Raw genomic sequence first — 21,846 nt, 5'->3', positions numbered from 1 at the left:
AAGCAGGAAATATTTTTGTGGTTTCATTTTGGAAGTGGAATAAATGTTTTCCCTGCGGCATTTGAAATTTTAATAATCTATAATAAATAAAATCAGAACTAATAACATAACTGGTTTCACTTGGCACTGCGATCTTCTAGATGCATTGCAACTGTGGAAACATAAATAGTTACAGCCTTTGAAAGCCGAGTTCCTATTTGCTAAATATACTTGGCTTGTTTTAAATTCCTTTGTGTGCAGTCATTAATACAATCCTCTTTGACAGCATTTAATTAAAGTGCTTTTCTCTATTAAATTCATTAAAACTTTTTTTTACATACAACTGTTTCCCAGACACTGAATGTTAAGGACCTGTAGTCCTCTCTTTAAATAACTTCTGTCTCCTCATTGTAAATTGTTAATTAAATTTAACTTAGACTGTTTAAAGATGGCTGGGAAAGGAAAGCCAGATTTCAGGATATGGTCCCAATCACATCTGTGATTTTTTTTGGTACATTTTTCTGTGTAGCTATAGACGATATCAAATTGTTTATGAAATTGCCGTATTTGAAGCTGGAACGAAGTAAAGAAATAACCTAAACAAATAATTCCATTTCTGTTTTAAAATGTGTATCTTTTTAGCACATTCCTTAGCCTGAGAGTATTTGCATGGGGAGGGAGAAAAGAGTGAGTAGTTCAGTATTAATAGATTATTGACAGTTTAATGTCTTGGCACCTAGAGAGTCCATAAGGTATAATAAACAGGAAGCTGTCTGATGTGAGAGCAGTCAATAGTATAGTCAATCAGAACCTTTCAGTTAATTGCTCGTTGACCTCAGAGATTTCCTGTAGGAAGTACCTTCCTAACTTTAGGTCTAGAAGAACCAATATGGTTGTCAGGTTTTAATCTCTGGATCCTTTTTCTTACATAGGTTTGTACAGTGGATTTTTGCTTCACTCCACTATGGGGCATTGGGACTATACTAATAATTTTCTGCCATCTGAAGCTTTTTGAGTGCTATTTTCTATAGCCAAATATTGCAGATGTGAAAAATGTTCTGTTTTGTCACAAAGGGGCTTAGGACTAGACCCTACATTCCTTACTCAGGCAAAATTCCCCTTGACTTCAGTGGAGGTGTTTCACGAGTTAATGAGTAAGGACTACAGAACTGGGCTTTTCATTTAGTTGATGAGCAAGATCAAGTAGCAGTCTGAGGTTGAGAGTGTTTTCTAAAACAGAGTCTAACCGAGGTCAGATTTCTTAAAAATACATTACAAGGCATTGTTCTGGTACCTCTGTAGACATAATGGGCTCTCTTAGTGCTAAGGATCACAGCTTCCAATGATTTCAATAAAAGGGTCACTCAGCACCTTCAAAATCATACTCCATGCACTTATAGGTAAACATTGAACATTGATTTGTGCACTGGTCTTTACAAGTGCAAAATGGTCTTGGTTTGTATTTAGTTATCTAATTTCTGTACTTAGCTTCTCTAATTTTTTTCAACTGTGTATCTTGATAAGATCTAGATAAGTTACAAAGGCAGGCAGGAAGCAAGCCACAAGGGGATTTTCTGACCCTGACTAATTGTAAACCATCTGCTCATTTAGGGAGGAAGGCAGCATAGAAAACTCAGTTGGAAATTCAGCAAGGGCTGTTTCTCCAACTCTTGATTTCCAAAGTGTGTGTTCCTCACGTGAGATTACATGTAAATCAACTGCTGCTTCAGACCTGATCTGAGGCAAACTGGTTTGGGTTCCTTCATGACAGTGACTACTCTAGCCTCCCCTTGAGGCTTTTGTGGCACTGCCAAGTCAATTTACATTTAATTCAGTCAAGAGACTCTTTTTTTTTTTTTGTCTCTAGATATTATTACGATTATGTCGTTAGCCACTTATCGGGCACTTCAAGCTTCTCCTTTGCTGAAAGGAGTACTGTACTATTGTTTTAAAATGATCATTTCCCCCTGGTTTTGACTCATTCTTTTAGTTGGCTTCTTTGCTCATTCGCTTAGTGAAAACCTCTTGATGTTAGTCTAGAGGCCTGATTCTTTTCTCACACTGGCTTTACCCCAGTGAAACACCACTGATGTAAGTGGAGTGACTCCTGATTTACTCTGGTGTAAATGAGATCAGAATTAGAACACATCTCTCTCTCTCTAGCAGGTCTCTGCTGGGTGCTGCCTTTAAATCCATGGGTTGCCTAAGGTTGAACAAGGTTACAGATTTCCTGGTTTCAGGCTTGTAAAGGAAAAAATGGAAGGCGATGCCTTTCCTGGAATGTTGCAGCTGATTAGAGTAGTTGTGATTTATGCTCTAGCTGATTTGATAGGAGATGGAACAAAATTATTGTGAAATGCCATAGAACCAGGGTACAATACACATGCGTTGTCCTTTGGCAAGTAACAGCAACATGCAAATCTAACTCTGATAGTCTGAAGATGCTTTAAGTAAGTTCCTAGATTCATCAATACTGTTAAGGAAATTGATTGTCAGTGCTGTATGGACCAAAGGGCTCCCATATGGAAGATCCATGTATTCTGATCCTTTTATAAATCACCTTAGTTCTCATTCTTTGGGGCCTGTTTTCCCATCTGTACAGGCATACAACCCTTATACATGCTAACAGGAGTAGGGGCAGCACAGATCTGCTTGCCATCAGCTTCCATTTCTTGGTGGTATAAAATGATGAAAATAAGGGATCTTGAATGTGTAGTGCAAAGCTAAGTCTCCTCTTACAGGCTACGTCTAGACTGTAGGCTTCTTGCGCAAGAAGCTTTTTGCGGAAGAGATCTTCCACAAAAACTTCTTGTGCAAGAGCGCGTCCATACTGCAAAAGCGTATTGAAAAAGCATTGCGCTTTTGCGAAAGAGAGCGTCCAGATTGCATGGACACACTCTTGAAAGGAAACTCTGATTGATTGCTATTTACAGAATGGCCACCAGGGCACCTGTGCTTTTTTCGATGGCCCCGTTTTGTGCAAAGAAACCCTGTTCCCCATCCACACACACCTTTTTGCGCAAGAGCTCTTGTGCCAAAAGGAGTTATTCCTCGTAGAAAGAGGAATACCTATTGCGCAAGCCCCCCTCTGCTCTTTTGATTTTTTTTGTGCGCAAAAATGCACTTGAGGTGTGGATACTCTGCAAGTTTTTGCGGAAAAACAGCCATTTTTTCTGAAAAAACTCTGTAGTACAGACATAGCCACAGGGATCGCTGTAAACTGAAAACGTCCTTTAAGCCTGCACCCCTATAATATAAGTAAAATCACTTGCATTGACTAAACTGGGATTCAGAATGGTCAGTTGTCTTCTCCAAATGAGTCAGTGACAGCGATGGAATAGCACTCAGCAGTCATGACTCGTAGGCTCTTGTTCAAGCCACTAGTGATTTTTTTTTTTTACACTATAAGGCCAGAAGGGAACAGTGTGATCATCTAGTCTGACCTCCTGCATGACATAGGCCTTTATGAATTCATTCCTGTTTGAAGGAATTGGTAGTTTCATTTTACAGGCTGGGAATAGAAGCCCACAGATGAAGTCACTTGCCCAGGAAGTTTGTGGGAGATCTGGGAACTGAACCCAAATATCATGAGTCCTAGGCCAGTGTTTTAACCACAAGACTGGAGTTGCTGTAATCACCCTGCCTTTGAATACATACCTGCCTTTGCATCCATATCTGCCTAGAATTGTTTTCAGTTTTTTAATCAAAAGACTGAAGTTGCATTTTTATCTAGTTTTCTGAACAGGAAACATGAACTTGCCAGTATTACACAAGTACCAGTAAAGTAGGAAACCTTTCCTTATAACTGCAATCTAAAATATCTGTTGTCTGTGATAGAAAGACTGGCACTGATCATAATTAATGTCCAGTGGAAAATGCAATTGTGAAACAAGACTAGCAAGATCAAATCATTATCCATGGTTTTCAAACCTTCCACACCTTTTCAAGAATGAAATGCAAAGACAAAGGATCATTGATACCATTCTCCAAAATATACTGTCTTTGGTTTCATAGTCTCTGGAGAACTGAGCACTTTGATCATTTGACTTTATTTACCCAATTTTAAGCTAAGGGTATAATAAAGCATATTATGCCAGTTGTGTGTGTGGTAATGCTGGCTATTTTGCTTTTGACCATGGCAGTTGATTATAACGCAGCGTTTTAAGACTTGCATTCTAAAAAAAGGAATATTTATACTTTTATGTGTTTGATTCACACAGTACAGTTTGCTCAAGTCCTGTTATTAAGTGCATTGGTGGTTACGTCTAGAAAGCAAAAAACATGCTGAATAGTATTTTATCAGCACAGATCTACTATTTTCACTAACCATAACAGTCAGGTTCTTCTGACTTCTGAGTGCCCCTATTGTAAAAATTAACAGAGCAGTTGGATATTCTTGGAACCCCAAATAGCCATGTGTGAGGACTAAAACAGTTTGATGGGACAAATAATTACCCGCCAGAATAGAATGTCTAATCCAAACATATTCTCTCTCTAAATAATTCAAAACCCTCTTCTTAATCTAAGGAGCTGGAAAACTACATGATTATAGTGGCGCCATTTGTGCCACCATAGTTAAGGGGTTTATAGCATGACCTTAAACTTTGCTCTAGCCTGGAATTTGGTCTCCCGCAGGCTAATGGCAAACCCCTTATGAAGTATGGAATAAAGAAGGAAATACACGGAGTGGTAACTTTTTTAAGAAACTGAAAGTACCATAAATATGTTGAAAGTTAAGATGCACTTTTGGATGGCTTTGATTGAAAAAGAAAAAAGGCTCTGTTAATCAATGTGATCGTTTTGCCAGCTGTGAATTAGGGATGGGCAAATTACTTTGGATAAAATAAGAATCAACCCATGTCTTTGCCAAAACATGAACGTCATCCTAACCATATTCAGTTGGAAAAAACAGGACTCTAAATAAAGTAGTGCCACAAAATGCCATCACCCACCTCCGGTTAGTCAGGAAACGTTGATCCATCTGAGAGATGTTGACTCTAGCGATCTAAGTATTTCTCACCCTCGGATAGACTATTGCAGCTCCCTTTCTTTGTGTCTGACGGTAGGTTGACACAGACATTACAGCTTATACAGAATGCAGCAACGTCCTGAGCAAGAAGACATCCCCAGAATCACCCCACTGTGCTTTGTGTCCTCTGATAACTTCCTGTGGGCTTCTGGAGCCAGCTCAAGGCCTCCGTCTAGAATTATTATGTCCCTCAGTGAGATGGTGCCTGAATGCCTCTGAGGCAGACTCTTCCTTTGGCATCAGTAGTGCCCAGAAATCAGCGCCCAAGAGCCAGAGATGGGCCATTCTCGGCAAAGTCCTGCTGTACCAGAGATCAGAAGGGGCCCAAGCCTGACACGGGTGGCAGTTTAAATGCTGTGATGATGGGCTCTCCAGAAATACCCCTGAAACAGAGAGAAGAGAGCAGAGGTGGTCCCTTTCCCCCGTTGCCTCTCAGTTCTTCTCATCTTGTCATGTGTAGGCTCTTCCAGGCTGTTCTCACAGTAATTGCAGTCAAACCTGAAGTAAGAAATGCTAGAAATGTTGATGGAAAGCTGTCACCTGAGAGGTTTTCAACCCACGTTTTTAGACTCCAGAGGCTGAGGTATTTTGCGTGCTCATCTGTCGGGCTACTGGGCTGTGGAAAAGAGCCATGCAATCCTCCATGTACAGGCAGTCCCCGAGTTACGCAGATCCGACTTATGTCGGATCCGCAGTTACGAACAGGGTTTGCTCCGCGTCTCCCTGGTCTGCTGGAGACCAGCAGACCAGGGAGACGGGGAGCAAAGCCGCGGAGCATGCAGGCAGCAGGACAGCCGCGGCGCGTCTGGGCTGTCCCGCTGCCCCCGTGCTCCGCGGCTTTGCTCCGGACGCCTGTGGTTCAGCAGCTGGGGCGCTGCCAGTTGGTCCCGTAGCGCCGCTCTGGGCGCTACTGGACCAACCTGGCAGCACCCCAGCTGCTCTGCACCAGGCATCCTGATTCAGCCACTGCTGGTGAGTTTCAGCAGCGGATGAATCAGGACGCCTGGGGCAGAGCAGCTTGGGTGCTGCTGGGTTGGTCCAGTAGTGCCGAGGAGCGGCGCTACTGGAGCAACCCAACAGCACCCAAGCTGCTCTGCCCCAGGCGTCCCCAAGTCAGCCGCTGCTGAAACTGACCAGCGCTGACTACAGGAAGCCTGAGGCAGAGTTGCTCTGCCCTGGGCTTCCTGGAATCAGCCGCTGATCAGTTTCAGCAGCAGCTGACTTGGGGACGCCTGGGGTTCTTAAGTTGAATCTGTATGTAAGAACTGGCGTCCAGATTCAGCCTGTTGAAACTGATCAGCGGCTGATTCCAGGAAGCCCGGGGCAGAGCAACTCTGCCTCGGGCTTCCTGTAGTCAGCCTCTGGTCAGTGTCAGCAGCGGCTGAATCTGGACACCAGTTCCGACTTACATACAGATTCAACTTAAGAACAAACCTACAGTCCCTATCTTGTACGTAACCCGGGGACTGCCTGTACTGGTGCTGGCTACTTCACTTTGAGGTTGACTTACTACTGGTGACTGAGTGAGGCCGTGTTGTCACATACAAATCCCTCTATGAGCTGCAGCAGGGAGAAGGCTGCTTCGGGGATTTATTGGAGCCCAGCTGGCTAAGACCCTGCGGAGAACAAAGTTTATCTGCCGCCTGGACAGATCATAACATGTCTCCTGCTTGACCTGTCCACTTTTTGGCTGATTTCTTCATGTTCTTTCAAATGGGAGATTGCAGCCACCCTGTCCTACAGTCCATGTCCACAACAAGGCCTTCCTGTTGTCAGAGACCCTGCAGCCTGATTTTCACCAGCAGAAGCTGGTATGAATCCGGCCTGTCTTCCAAATAGTACCTATCCGCAAAGTTGGTATGTGATGTCTCCGCCTGTTGGGTAAATAATGTTGTGGATGAAATTCTCATAGCTCAGATAGATATTGGAGAGGGGTGTATTAAAACTACAATACAATAAACCCAAGGATCTGCATTAAACTGGAAAGAGATGGGAAATTCAGAGCTAATCAGCGATCATCAGCATGAATTCATTTATGCTGTACCATAAAATCATCTGGTTTCCATGCACTTCACAGCAATGACAGTTTTCTCTGTGTTTTTGTGTGAAGTGCTTAGCTAGTGTTAGGAAAAGTCCTTCCATCCAGACACCCGCCATGAATTACTTGGCATTTTCAGGGTTGTGATTTTTCTTAACATTATATTGGCAAAAATAGTAACTCTTGTGCAGCCACGTGCTGTCTATTAACCTAGATCAGGAAGGGGAAATAAGCCACACATTATTGGAAAATAAGGTCATGATTGTGGTAAAGATATGGCAGAAATTTTTCTCTCTTTCTAAGACCGATTTGTAAACATTCTTCAAACAACTGTGCAGACAGTAATTCTATGTTTTAAAAAAAATTCCTGTGCCCAGATGTTTTTCATAGTAATGATAGACCTGTCCAAATATTATCTGGTCATCCCCAATTGTCACTGAGAGTTACATTGCACATGTAGCCTCTTAACAGCACAGTGTAATCAGGCTGTAATTTATATTTTTTCTCCAGTGATGATAGCTTTTGAAAACGTTTCGTGGTGTATTTGCTCTTTGATGCATGCTAAGCCCCTAGTAGCATTAATAGGAGCAGAGTGTGCTAGGAGGGGAGAGAACACCTATTTTTTTTTAAGTCAACAGGATTAATTGAATTTTGCTAACACTTTGCACTTATCACTTCTGATTGTGATGGCAAATGCAGTATACCACTGGACTTTTTTCAAACTCATATTTTTTTAAGGTGGATAGAACCATTCACTCCTTTGTCTCCCTCATCTACAACTGCAATTAAAATTTGTGGCTGCTCTGATTAAAAACAGTAAGAACACCATGATAGCTCAGCCCTGCATTTCTTGTCTTCTAAAAACTGTTGAGTGCACAATGAATGCAGGATCGATCCCTTGTTTCAGAAGCTTGGTGTTTGTTCTATCTCTTGGTTTTTTTTTGTTTCTGTTTTTTTTTTTATCTCAAACACTGTTTATTTCTTGCCCTTAAGCAACATGACTGCCATCGAGCAAGCAAAAGGAAGTATATGGAATGTATGCTGGAAAGCTGTTCAAATGAATCGCATTCAACTAGTTCCTTATTTCCTTTTAGAAACAGGGCTTGCACTTGAGTTTGAGTTCCTCGTGGAACCCATTTTTCCCTTTGCACCTAGCTCAGAGAATTAACATGTTGCAGATGAAAAGCAATATAGGAGGACGATCTGACTGTGTTATTTGCTTATTTTTCAATTAGTTGCTGTCTCTTTGCAGCTGCAAAGAAGAATTAGGGTTGTTGGTCTAAAGATCATTTTAACCAATTAACCCATAAAGATTTATTTGGGGCCTAATTGTATGATTAACTTTGGTGGTGGTGTTTACTTTTGTGGAGCAGTTATTAAACTGCATTTTAAAAAAAACAATACACGAGAAATGCCACTAGCATTTTAGTTACAATATTAAAGGAAGCTCAGACGAAAACTAGATGAAAGTGAACATATATATCCATGTCAGACTTCCTACCATTTTGCACGCTCATATTGATTTCTTTTGACATGGTCTTCTTTTATTGAACACCACATTTTTTTTAAAATCCCTTATCCATAACAGTACCTGCTAGGAGCAATTGTAAAAGGAAACCAAAGTATATTAAACCTGCCTGAAGTCAAAATGTAATCTAACACCTGTAGTCTGCAATTTGTCATCACTTCATAGATACTATTTCTTTTTTAATAACAGTTTGGATTTTCCTGACTTTTGACCTTAGGATACTATATAATCCAAGAAAAGCAGTAGAACTAAACCACAGTCTTTAACACGGCTTTATGGTGTCAAGGTATAAAACCACAGACACATGAAAGAACCAAAAGAAAATACTTCATTTGGGGCTGTAACTAATTATACTGCATTATTTATCTAAATGACCATACTTTGCAAGGTGCAAACAAAAAAAGTCTTACATTCACTACTTTTAAAAAGAAAAATGAGCACAGGTACAAACTGTAACTGCTCTTAACAGTTTCTCATGCAGACATTTCAAGAATCCTTCAAAGCATCTCAGCACAGGACTTCTGTCTAATTAATGCTTTTGCCAGTGTGACTCCCAGATTGGAAAGCTGTTTGTGTATAGTTTTGTTTACGTCAGTGTTTTTCTTGTCTGCTCTTATGCAATACAATACAATATATTAAGCTAACTCTTTGCAGTCTCTGGGTGTGATATGTAAATACAGACGTGTGTGTGTATATATTTCTGTCTGTGTCAGATGTATTAACATGATATAACTTGATAGTACGTTTTCCTAGGCATGCCGTTTGGCTGGCTGGTTAAATAAATGCTAGCCTGCTAAGGGTTCATACAAGTCTCAGAGAGTTGGGACACTCTACTTATAAAGAGTGAGGGCCTGCTGTTATTGACAGCAGCATGGGAACAACTCTGAATGCAAAGTTAAGTCTTGCAAATAGTGGTAATTGACCTAATCCAAAGCCTACTGAGCTCAATGGGAGTCTTTGGATCAGGTCAAAGAAAGGAACTGCTCTGAAGCGGACGCTTAATGCATTAAGTGGGGAATTGAAAATTGCGTGAAGGACCTGGTCGTGCTCTCAATGACAGTCCCATTGACTTTAATTGGAATAGGATCTAGCCCACATGCCTGTAATGGACACAATACAAAACTGAACAAAGGGTACATGCCTCTGTCATGGATGATGGAACATATTGAATAGTGGGGGGAGGAGGGAGTGCTTAGAGCCATTGAACCAAACAGTAAACCTTGGATAGAACCACTTCAGCCAGGCGGTGCTACAGCACCTTTGGTCACTGTTTTGTAAAGCTCGGATAATCGCGCTTGTCTCTCTAACATTACGGTTTCGTGGCTCCCAAGCAGACTAACTCTCCTCCTGATCAGCACCATAAAAATTCTTGATGCAAGTACAATTTTTTGTCTGTCTAAGATAGTGTTATAACTTCCGAGCAAGGGTTGTTTCCTGGCTCAGGAAATGTTAGGGCTCTTGCCAAAGGTGCAAGAGGTGTAGTCTTTCCTCTCAGAGAAGGCAAGATCCACTGAACCTTTGCTGCCTTTGACTTCATGTTACAATGGCTTTATGGGAGCCGACACTGCCCAGGGCAAGCCACCCTGCAAGCCCCCAGCTGCCCTAAGTCCCTTTGGGCTATGGAGCCCCCATGGAGAGAGAGAACCTACACTTAGAAAAGGTCTTTCCTTCCCTTTTGACGGAGCAGTGACTGGGATGGCTGGGAGGATGAGGGAGGACCCCTAATAACAACTTCAGCGCTTCCTGGGAGAATGTATTAAAAGTAATGATCTCACAGACAACTTCTCTTTGCTAAGAAGGAAACAATTGAACCACATTGTAAAACAACGAATTTGGGGGTTGATGACACAAATCATAGAAATGTGGTTCCTGTTTCTAATCAGTTGTGACAGTTATATGGCAATAAAACCTGTATTTCACAAAGTAAGCTTTATTAACGTTTATCTAGCTAGCAGATATTCAATGCACAATGCAGTACATGAACACACATTTATTCTGTTGTCTTATTGGGGGGTGGGAGAGGGCTATTGCCTTAATGACCAGCCATGTTGTCATCTTTAGCTCTAGATAGGGAGAAGATGGGGATGGAAATGAATGTTAAAAAGAAATTGAATCTAGCCAAAGTTGAATCCTGTACCGGTGGAGGACTGTAGTTAAAGAGTTTGTCCAGATTGGCTTGTTTCTGTGGGACCTATGTCTCGTTGTCTTCACCTGAAGCCTGTGTTCTCATCCAAAACCATCTTAATGGAGATGGGGAGCAGCTACCTGGAAAACAGAGCGGTGGCCCTTGCTTTTCTCCCCCAGTGTTTCTTTGCATTAGATTTTTAAAGACCACAGAAACCTTAGTTTATGACAAGTAATCCAGCTCACTCCCATAATGATATACTACATTATATACTTTCCTAAACTTAATCATTCAATATCTTACTTCCTTTCCTGCAGGCGTGTACCATTATATTTTACACATGGCTCCCAGCTGGTTTTCATTGTGGCCATCCAAACATATTTCAATACTGTGCGATTTAAGTCTAGTCACTTTATCTTTTTAAGTCAACTTCCATCATATTATCTTTTTGTACGTTTTGTGTTGGCAGTGGCTCATGAATGAAAAGTGAATATATGCATGTGTTTAGATTACATTGGAATAAAGCTCTGTTGCTCTCGGTCAGCGTACCTTCTAAAATGGCTTAGAGTTGAATACTGCTTGCACAGCTCGAAAATTACATGGATCAGAAGGGCAGAAAAGTTAGTCCTCTGGTGTGAGGAGTGAGGTCAGTATCTTCACATTAGATTTGAAAGTAGGCAGAGAGTTAGGGTACGTCTAGACTACCACGTTTTGTCGACGGAAGTTTTGTCGACAGATACTGTCGACAAAACTTCCGTCGACAAAGAGCGTCCAGACACATTGAGTTCTGTCGACAAAGCAAGCTGCTTTGTCGACAGAACTCCGTAGTCTGGACGCAACGTTACAGGCAATAACACCTTCTGTCGACAGAACTCTGTCGACAGAAGGCGTTACGCCTCGTAAAATGAGGTTTACCAGCGTCGACAACACTGCTGAGTTCTGTGGACAGAAGGTGTTATGCCTCGTAAAATGAGGTATACCAGCGTCGACAACACTGCTGAGTTCTGTCGACGTTATGTCGACAGAACTCAGCGGTAGTGTAGACGCTGGTATAGTTTTGTCGACAAAAGTCCACTTTTGTCGACAAAACTAGGTAGTCTAGACACACCCTTAGTGAGGGGCAGGGAGACAAAGGCAGCGCTAGAAGCCAGAGGAAGCAGAGAAGGAGGCTCGCCTATGACTTCACCAATCAATTGTGTGTAGGGACAGAATAGAGCCATGCTAGAGGAGCCAGCAGGAGAATGGAAAAAAGGAGACCTATGAGACAAGCATGGTGTAAGTCCGTGGAGTGTTTTAGAAACAAGGGGGGCAAATTCGAACTGAACCTTTCAGTGTAGAAGGAGCTGCATAATGGGGAGGCCTGGTTGTGCTCCTGTGACAGGAAGGAGAGGTGCAAGGGAATAGACTCTAGGTAGTGTGTGTCTCTTCCCACCAAGCAGATAGCCAGTTTTATTTTGAAAAAGTGTGTTCACTGCATACGTCTTTCCTCTCTGTACCTTCCCTCCACAACCTGCCTGACATTTCCTGCATCTTCCTTTTTGATCGGTCACCAATTATAACTTGCTGCCTGTATATGTGTGTTTCACACACATACACATACCACATGCTTTAACTGTAAGAGAACTAAAGCGTTACTTCTGTTCTGTAGGGCTAAAGTTACATTAAGCGTCAATTGCGTAGCTTAATTCAAAATAGCTTAATTCGGCTTTTGTCGCGGTCTACACTGCAGGAAGTCTAAGGAAGAACCCTCTTACTTCGACTTCCCTTATTCCTCATGAAATGAAAGTTACGATGAGTCGGAGTAAGAAATCCTCTAGCTTGACATTATTTTGAAATAACAGCTTGCAATGTAGATGCACACTGTGTTATTTTGGAATAACGTCATTTATTCCGAAATAATGCTGCAGTATAGACATACCCTAAGTGAGCTAGAACAGCATTAAGCAAAAATACAACAGTACATAATTTTTCACGGAAATCAGGATAATGGTGACCCTAAATTCTAGAACAGGAATTACAACAAATTATATAGTTTCCTTTGTGGCAATGTAGTGTGCAGATCAGTAAATGAAATAATCAAATAGCAGAAATTGATGAATGGATTTTGTTTATAAAATGTGAAGTTAATTGTCACTTAAATAAGAGACCTAGACCATTAGTCTGTTTCCTATGGAAATACAAACTTCTGACTAATTCAAAATAAAGTTATAACCTACGGAATCCGGAGATACAAAATTATTTGTTAATGGATTGTCATTTGGGGGAATTGCACAGTGTACGTATCTGCTTGTATGTATGTGTACTGATATATGCATTTGATACCACTGCAATTTCCTGTTAACACAATCTAAATTCAGAGTAATCCCACAATGGGATTATTGTAGATTTACATTGGTTAACTGAAAGTAGAATTAAGACTTTGTTATTTAAGAAGATATCGATTCAGACAAAACCCAACCATCTTCTAATATATTGTACTAATAAGGCATGGTCAGCAGATTCCCTTCTGGAAAGGGTAGGAAGGTCGCTCCATCTCTGAAAGGGTTAAAAAAATACATTGTGTTTATCTTTTTTTTTTTTTTTTTGCACAGCCCTCTGTTTGGTGATTTGATTGCTTTGAAGATGCTGTAGGCATCCCTTCATTTCCTCCAAATTAAACCTTTTACTGCTGCTGATCCCGTATTGTTGGTTTTTTCATCATTATATTTGATTGGAAGTCTTGTAACATATTTCAGATGGATCACTTCTCATGCTTCTTATTGAATGGGAGGGGGAGTCACTCCCAGCTCCAAACAGGAATAAACTGAGCTACTCACGGTCTTTCTGCACGTTTTATACCTCCAGTAACTGCTAAGTTCACCATTTGCAATCAACAATATTTCTTGAGACATCTAGCGTGCAGCTTTCGGCATTTCATAGTGTCAGTTTGTTCCCATAGTTCAACTTTTTGCTATTGACTGTTCTCTGTGTTAGAATGCCACGGCACACAACTATTTTAGACCATTCAGAAATGGTCTGTCTGAGTACATTCACTGGGCCTCATCCCCACCTGGTGTAAATTAGCACAGCTCCATTGATTTTAATGGAACTGCCTAAATGTATACCAGCTGACAGTCTGACCCATTATTTACAAGGATCATTATTTACAAAAATACAGTTACTGAAAAACTCTTTAGCTCCAAATCCATGGGCAAAATAAAATCCCGAGAGAGCTGTCTAATTGTTCAGTTAGCTTGAGCATTATGCTTATTTTATTGCAGGAGACAGGCATAACAGAAAATGTAGTATTTTCATTTTTGGTGTTTTCTTTTTCTGCTCTGATACCCCATGTGTCTATATGGACAGAAATAAAACCCTGATCCATTCACATTGTGTTCAATCAGTGAACACCCCTCTCTGTAGATAAGTCATCTTAGGATTGTACCAACCTGTATTTCACCAATGCTGACAGCTGCTTTTTAGCTGCAGACAGCAGCCCCATTGCAGGGCTGATAATGTTTTAATTCTGAATGTAATTAGGATGTTAAAGTATTGTCGTTCTCACTTTTCTGCTGATGCTAGCATGCCACAATGGACCACACGAGATCTCTGTTACTTGAAAATGGAGAAACAAGGTTGCCAGGGACAGTCATTTTAATTGGTCGACATTATTTAGGCCTTACCACTGTTTTATTGCTCAGTGCTTTAGAGCTTTCTGCCACCAGAAGATACTGTATCATTGCAGATGTGATTTTTTTCCCCCATCTTCTAGGCTGATGATGGTTGTTGCTGTATGGATTTTTAATTTCTATACAGATCGTCTGTCAGCTCAAACAAACACACATATGGGTGTGTGGGTAGAGTAGAACCGATCTAATTCAGCATTTGATTCTGCCTCCTTGGGTCCAGTGAATAATTTAGTTGTTGAGTAGCCCTATCGATTTCAGTGGGAGAAATCAGGAAATAACATGAGTAAAGGTAAATAATCTTTCCCTAAATGTGAAAGTGCCAGTCTCAACTCACTTTTCAGCCATAGTTTAATAGCAGCTAATTGCTGTGAGGTGTCCTATTACTAGGACTGTTATTTTTATAAGACATATTACAGTACAGTGCAACGTGAAAAGTTATGATCGAACATCAAGACATTTTGGCCAGATGTGCCCCCAGAGCATCCCTTATGAGTGTGATCTTTGCTAGCTGAAAGACAGTCAGCCAGACTGGGTTGAGCAGCTCCTCAGCCAGCTGTAGGCTGACTGGGCCCACTACACTGTGGACTGCTCCAGCCAGGCTGGGCCAAGCCTGCCGCATTACAGGCAGGGGCTACTCAGGCAGGGATGGGCCCACTGTGGCCAGGCCCACGGTGCTACGTTGTGGGTGGGGAGCTGCGAGCACACCCCCGCCCATGGTGCAGTGCGGTGGGCCTGACTTGCCTGGAGCAGCCCTCTGCCCATGTCAGGCAGGCAGCTGTACCAGCCAGCCGGGCTGCCGGTTAATCATTTACCCAGTAAGCATCACCTGGTAAGGGGGATGCTAACTGGGTAACCAGTTAGCTGGTTAACCCTTTACATCCCAAGATCTGACTGGTGCCAAACTAGAGAATTTGCTGAACCAAGGAAGGTCAATTGTCAACACTTCCACTGTTTCCTGGGCTCTTAGAAGACATTTAGTGGGTAAATTAGAGCTAAATAACAATGAAGAGCACTGAGAGCCAGGACTGGAGGCTGTAAACAAACTTTATGGGACCGTGGGAAACTTGGCCATGCCCAGGATAAGTGGACATCCGGCTAACTAAAATCATGCCAGACCACGGATGTTGCTGGGCCAGAGAATTCAGGATTAGAGAGGTCCAACCTGTATTGGTTTAATTAGCAAGGTTCTGCTTGGTGTGCATGCGTATGTGCTTTAGACTGGCTTTCTCAGGGTAGGTTGCTAACGTTATATACAATTCAATCTGAGTCCTCAACACATTTCCGTCATTTTATTTCTTCTAAATCATTTTAACGTAGGATTGATTTTATTGATACTGTACATGCAAGGTGTTTGAATATTTAAATTAAAGATTTGAAGGATACTTTTCAGAAGAGGAATCAAGATTTTCCCTTATTTTGTTAAATATCAGATCCATATTGATTTTGTTAGTATGGTGGCTTTGAATTTTAATCGATATTTCTCTGCATTCTGAAAAAACCTCTGGACAAAGGCAGCCTTCAGTCCTGTGGGATTTTTTTTTCTGCAAGTAATATCTCCTTTATGGGCTTTACTTTAAAGAAAGCATCTGCAGCCCTGATATAGTTCTGACAATTAGATCAGTGGTCTCCAACCCTCTTCACCACAAGATCACTTTTTCAATGGAAGTGCAATATAAGATCTGCCTCAAACCCAAATACCCTGGCCCAGCCTTCTTCCCCCCCCCCCCCTTCTCGCTTCATCTCCCTTCCTCCTCGAATCTCATTCACTTTTGCCAGGCAGTTTTGATCATCTCTGTAGCAGAGGTGGGCAATAATTTTTGATGGGGGGGGGGCCACTTCCAAGATTTTGGAACGTGGTTGAGGGCCTCACTCTTCCATGGTATTAATGGAGGAGGTGCAGGGTCTGGGATGGAGGTTGGGTGCAGAAGGGAGCTTGGGGTAAGGGATTGGGGTGTAGGAGGGAGAATGGAGTCCGGGAGGGAGTTTGGGTGAAGAAAGGTAGTTGTGACTTAGGGCAGGGAACTGGGGTGCAGGGTTTTGGGATCTGACCTAAGGTAGGAGGGGATTGTGGTCTCGGGCAGGAGATTGGGGTGCCAGATCTGGGAAGGGATATGGGTGCATGTGGAGTAGTGAGGCAGGAGAGTGAAGCAGAGGGTTGGGGAAGGGAGGGGCTCAGGTGCCAGAGGCGGGTTCTCTTCCTGCCTGCAGAGCTAAAGGCCTGCAGAGCTTAAAATGTTTCTGCCTCCTCGGCCGTGTACTTGAGTGAGTGAGCAGGAGGGTTGCACCTTGTGGCTGCCTGTTATTCAAACAGGCAGCTCCCATTGGCTAGTGTCAGTCAAGAAACCAGCCAATGGGATTGTGCTGGGGGCAGGAGCAGTATCTGAATCTTTCCCCCTCCCCTCCAGACTCAAAGAGAAAGCGCCCCATAGCTGCGTTTCTGAGCGGCGTGTGTGGCAGCAGGGCAAGCAGGCGAGTCTGCCTGGGCCTCTCCATTGCCTCCATGGGCTGGATCCAATGGCTTGGTGAGCCAGATGTGGGCCGTGGGCCGTATTTTGCCCAGGCCTGCACTGTAGTGTAGACATAGCCCTAGATTGGTTAATAATGAAATTGCACAGTGTTTAAGTATCATATGCTGCAAAGAACTGCAGGAGGCCCATTAAAGAGTCACTTGCGGCTTGGAAGCCTCAGTCTCAGCATCACTGGTTTAGGAAAAGTTTCACTGTGTTTTTAAAAAAGGAAAATCTTGTTACATCGGTCTGAAAATGTTTATTATTTAAGGCTTTGTTTAAAGGGGTTCTCATAGATTTTAATCCAAATCGTATTGTTTGTTATATCCTGGCATGTAAATCCCCAACCAGGGTTAGGCCCTCATTGGGATAGGCACAGAACAAACGCATACTGAGAGACTGTGGCTGACCCAAAGAATTTACTTACTACGTGGGCAGGACAAGTAAGAGGAGAGAGAGAGATACAAAGGGGTGAAAGTACTTGCCCAAGGTCACACAGATCATCTGTGGCAGAGCAGGTCATTTAATCTGCTGAGGATAGAACCAGGCTGTCCTGCATCCTAGACGACTCTTATATCCACTGGTTTACGATAACCAAGCCCCCCCCCCCATCTTAATTTCTAGCCATTTTACTTGGGCTTTCATATTTTCTTCTTAATCTGCATTTATGGTGCATTTGCTTTGAAGCAAAGAAAGGGAATGGAGAATTAAAATTTGCAAGTACATCTGTACCCACAGGCTGTGTCTACACTGGGCCACTTATTCCGGAAAATCAGCCACTTTTCCGGAATAAGCTGCGAGCTGTCTACACTGGCCCTTGAATTTCCGGAAAAGCAACGATGCTCTACTGTACAAAATCAGCCGCTATTCCGGAAAAACTATTCTGCTCCCGCTCGGGCATAAGTCCTTATTCCGGAACACTGTTCCGGAAAAGGGCCAGTGTAGACAACCCAGTAGTCTTTTCCGGAAAAAAGCCCCGATCACGAAAATGGCGATCGGGGCTCTTTTCCGGAAAAGCGCGTCTACATTGGCCACAGATGCTTTTCCGGAAAAAGGGCTTTTCCAGAAAAGCAGCCTGCCAATGTAGACGCTCTTTTTCCTGGAAATACTTATAACGAAAACTATTCTGTTTTAAGCAATTCCGGAAATTCATGCCAGTGTAGACACAGCCTAAGAGATAACATAAAGCCTTTGTCTAAATTCTGTCAAACTGATGAATATCTCAAGTGGCCTTTTTAACCAGAGGGCTGTCCCATTTTTGAATTATGCAGAAAGTACATTGAATATGTGTGTATGTTTAATTATATAGGTCCTGCATAGACAGCAGTCGCAGCCTGCGAAGGAAAACACTCCTCCAAGAGAAGAAGCCCCGCCTCCATCTGCTGAGGACAGTTGTGCCAAAAAGCCAAGATCCCGTACCAAGATATCCTTGGAAGCTTTAGGCATCCTTCAAAGCTTTATCCACGATGTAGGCTTGTATCCTGACCAAGAGGCCATTCACACGCTGTCTGCTCAACTCGATCTGCCCAAGCACACAATCATAAAATTCTTCCAGAATCAACGTTACCACGTAAAGCACCATGGGAAGCTAAAAGAGCATTTGGGAACAGTGGTCGATGTGGCAGAGTACAAAGATGAGGAGCTGCTGACTGAATCGGAGGAGAACGACAGTGAAGAAGGCTCTGAGGAAATGTACAAAGTGGAAGCCGAAGAGGAGAATCCTGACAAAAGCAAGTCAACACCTTCAGAAATTGACCAGAGATAATGTGTGACCCTGACTCAGAAAGCAATACATTGATCCAAGGATTCTCTGTTTATTTTTATTAATTTGTTTCTCTGTTTGCATTTTGGTTTCTGTTGCACATGATCCATGTGCAAACGGAATGAATTCAGCATCGTCCAATCAAACATCACTTTGACACAGACACTTGAGTGTTACACTTTCATGTTTGACTGAGATAATAATTATAATCACATAGGATTATGCCTGCTTTAATCTTGCACTTATGAAAGAGACATCTAGCAAGTTAACAGGAAGAAAAAGACCTAAGTAATCAATGAAGGAAAATTTACAGCTGTGTGTGTGTGTGTGTGTGTGTGTGTGTGTGGGTGGGTGTGTGTATATATATATTTACGTAATATATATATATATATATTAAAATTGCATGGGACAGAACTTTACCATTCGAAAGTATAGACTGTGAAATGAATTCTTGAAAGACGAAACTTGTTTATGTATTAAAACCACTTCACAATGAGTTGCTTTGGCTTTTTGATAACTGTTGCCTGCTCTCAGGGTGTGGTGACTATTTTTGAATTCCTATTTATTTTCTATGTTTATCCCTGATTTTTTTTATTATTGTTATTATATGGCTTCCTATCTGGCAACTTGATGGGTAATTTTTGAAGTATGTATTTAAAGACATAAATCAACACTGCCAAAAAAAAAAAAAAAGAGGATACAAAAAGAGAGAATGGGAAAATCAGGGCACCTTAAAAACAGCTATGTTGAAGTACTTTAAAACACAGTGCACACTTAAAATTATACAGCATGTTCCATTAATCATGTGGCCCTTTCTATAGTGAACAGATGAATTTTCATGGAATTCAAAATGAGTAAAACTGAAATTCAGTGCATAGAAGACTTGTTCATTAATGAGGTCTTGATTTAAAAATAGCATTTTGAGATATGATGTATGGAATTCATACTATGAACCATGTTTTACTGTGGAGTTTATTTACTTGTTCTCTGTTTCAGTTCTTAACATTTATACAGTTCTTTTATTGTTGCTTTTAGTTTTTATTATTTTATTTGATTCAACATAAAGACAATTTAGGAAACTAGAACTTCAAAACCCACATGGGTAGAAAACTATTGGTCAAATTGCTGATCAATAAAGGTCTCCCACCATTGGTTCTCCTTTTCCCTTTTTATGGCTGTTAAACTTGGGCTTCCTTTGCTTCATGCACAGTATTCCAGTGGTACTAAGCATTTTCAGCCGCTGGTCTCAGAGTCTATATTCAGTGCGGGGCAGCCCTGGTACAAATACATTTTTCAGTCTTCCTTCAGCGTAGCAGCTGGAGGGGATAAGAATGAGAGATGGTATCTGAGTAGTGGCTTTTTTGTTATAAACTGAAACATTGTCCCAGTCACCTAGTACAGCAATTACATTACTTAAAGCAGAGCTAATGCTTACTGACTCTTCAATGGTTTGAGCACTAAAGCTGCAATCTACTATAGTTTCCAACCGTTTTGAGGCATCTTGATGGGAGCAACACCAAGTAACATTACTTTTCACTTCCGTGCAATGATTTTCAAGAGAAGACCTCGCCTTCACTACTATTGCAGCTGGACTTTTTGCAGACAGCTTTTAAACTGCAGTCAGAACCATATCTGCAGGGTTTCTTTTTGTATGTGTTGTGCTTTTATGTAACTTTGACAAAGACCTCATGCAATATCACTTTGGAAGTTATTTTCTGTTTACTACACCAGGCATTGTAATATAACTGTTAATACTATTTATATATTTGAAAGGTTAAAAAAAAAGTAGGAGTCAAAACAAAACAAAAACCTCTGTTGTTGATATTTACTCAGAACGTCCAATATACAGGGAGAAGACATGTTGCAATACAAGCTAATTTTAGCTGCTCAGTAACCTCTGGAGTTTTTAAAGGGACTTTTTCAAATAACATCCCAGTATCTCTGCATTAATTTTATGTACCTTTGCAAAAATGATGGTGGTTTGCTTAATTAAGCCCTTCTTGCTCCTCATTCCTTGTTTCTGTAATACACTGCAGCTTTAATCAGAAGTTCAGTAGTTGCTGCTTTATGTTCTTTGAAAACTGTCTTCTTTTACTGTTACTGTAATCACTCCATTTGTGTAAAAGGAAACTGATTTTTGCCCTTGCAAGGTTATTCATCCGTTCATGGCATCAACATTTGGTATCTTTTACACTTCGACCAAAAATTTTATTAGGTTTTTTTCAATGCTAAGTCTTGCCTTTTGTTTTTAATTTCACTGCCAATTTTGCAGTGGTTCTAAGTGAATCTGTGGGCATTTTAGCCTGTGGTCTTGCCAGAACTTAGCGAATTACAATGCATATATGTCTATTTATTCAATATCCATCATATAATATCTATTTGGAAAAAGAAACTTTTCTTGTAGTGCCTCTTAACAAAGCACAATTTTTCGCCTTTTTTGTGAAATAAAAAAAAATTAAAAAAATAACAAAAACAAATTGTGTTTTATTGCGGTATCAACAATGTGAATAAGGATTAACATATTGTAAATGTTCTTTTTTCCATGTCAATCAACTTTATCTTTGTTATCACTAAGTGATAATTAATTTTTAACTTATGTGCATTGTTAGGCTGTTAGAACTTTTTGGTTGTTGAAATAAAACGCATTCAATAAATATGACTTCATTTGTCAAGTAATTCACTGGGCCTTATTTTCTTTCCCCCTCAGATCAAGTGAAACAGGCTTAAGAAATTAAGGACAAATAAGTGTTCTTATTTTGGAAATAAGATTTGATCAGAACAGCATTACCAGTCATTACAGATGTTTGCTAAATCCACATAAGGCGGAGGTTTGGTGAGCAGCTGAGAATCTGACCCATTATGTTACTAGATTTTTACTATGTGTTTAAACACACACACATCATCTGTGACAGGATGGGAAGGGAGGGTGTAGATACACTGTCTTTCAACCAATTGGATCACAGTATGCAAAACGAACTCAAACGTACAAAGATACTTGTTAGCCTGCTCCCGTATTTCACTAGTGGATATTTCTGTTTATAATTAAAAAGCCACAAATGACTGCGTGTCAGGAAACTTTTGGCGCACACATGTCCATGGTTAATGGGCATAATAAAAGGCTTTATTATATTCATGGCAGGGCATCCTACTGAGTGTCTAGGGGAATGCCTGAAGGATTGATGTAGCTGTGGAAATGTGTGAGAATGATTT

The 21,846-nt window shown here is 41.3% G+C and overlaps 1 protein-coding gene across 2 annotated transcripts in view; it reads left to right on the top strand.

Annotated features, from left to right (window-relative positions):
• Positions 1-21,295, top strand: part of SATB2 (SATB homeobox 2) — a 172,185-nt gene extending 150,890 nt beyond the window's left edge. For both annotated transcript variants that reach the window (XM_006117927.5, XM_006117926.5), the window contains one exon: positions 18,184-21,295. In XM_006117927.5, coding sequence (XP_006117989.1) covers positions 18,184-18,639 — 456 coding nt within the window. In that variant the 3' untranslated portion in view covers positions 18,640-21,295. The remainder of the gene's footprint in view (positions 1-18,183) is intronic.
• The last annotated feature ends 551 nt before the right edge of the window (positions 21,296-21,846 follow it).

This window comes from Pelodiscus sinensis, chromosome 7 (genome assembly GCF_052426305.1).
Source record: "Pelodiscus sinensis isolate ZL-2025 chromosome 7, ASM5242630v1, whole genome shotgun sequence".
Lineage (NCBI taxonomy): Eukaryota > Metazoa > Chordata > Testudines > Trionychidae > Pelodiscus > Pelodiscus sinensis.
The sequence above is the reverse complement of the archived record's forward strand: the minus strand, read 5'-3'. Positions and strand labels throughout refer to the sequence as shown.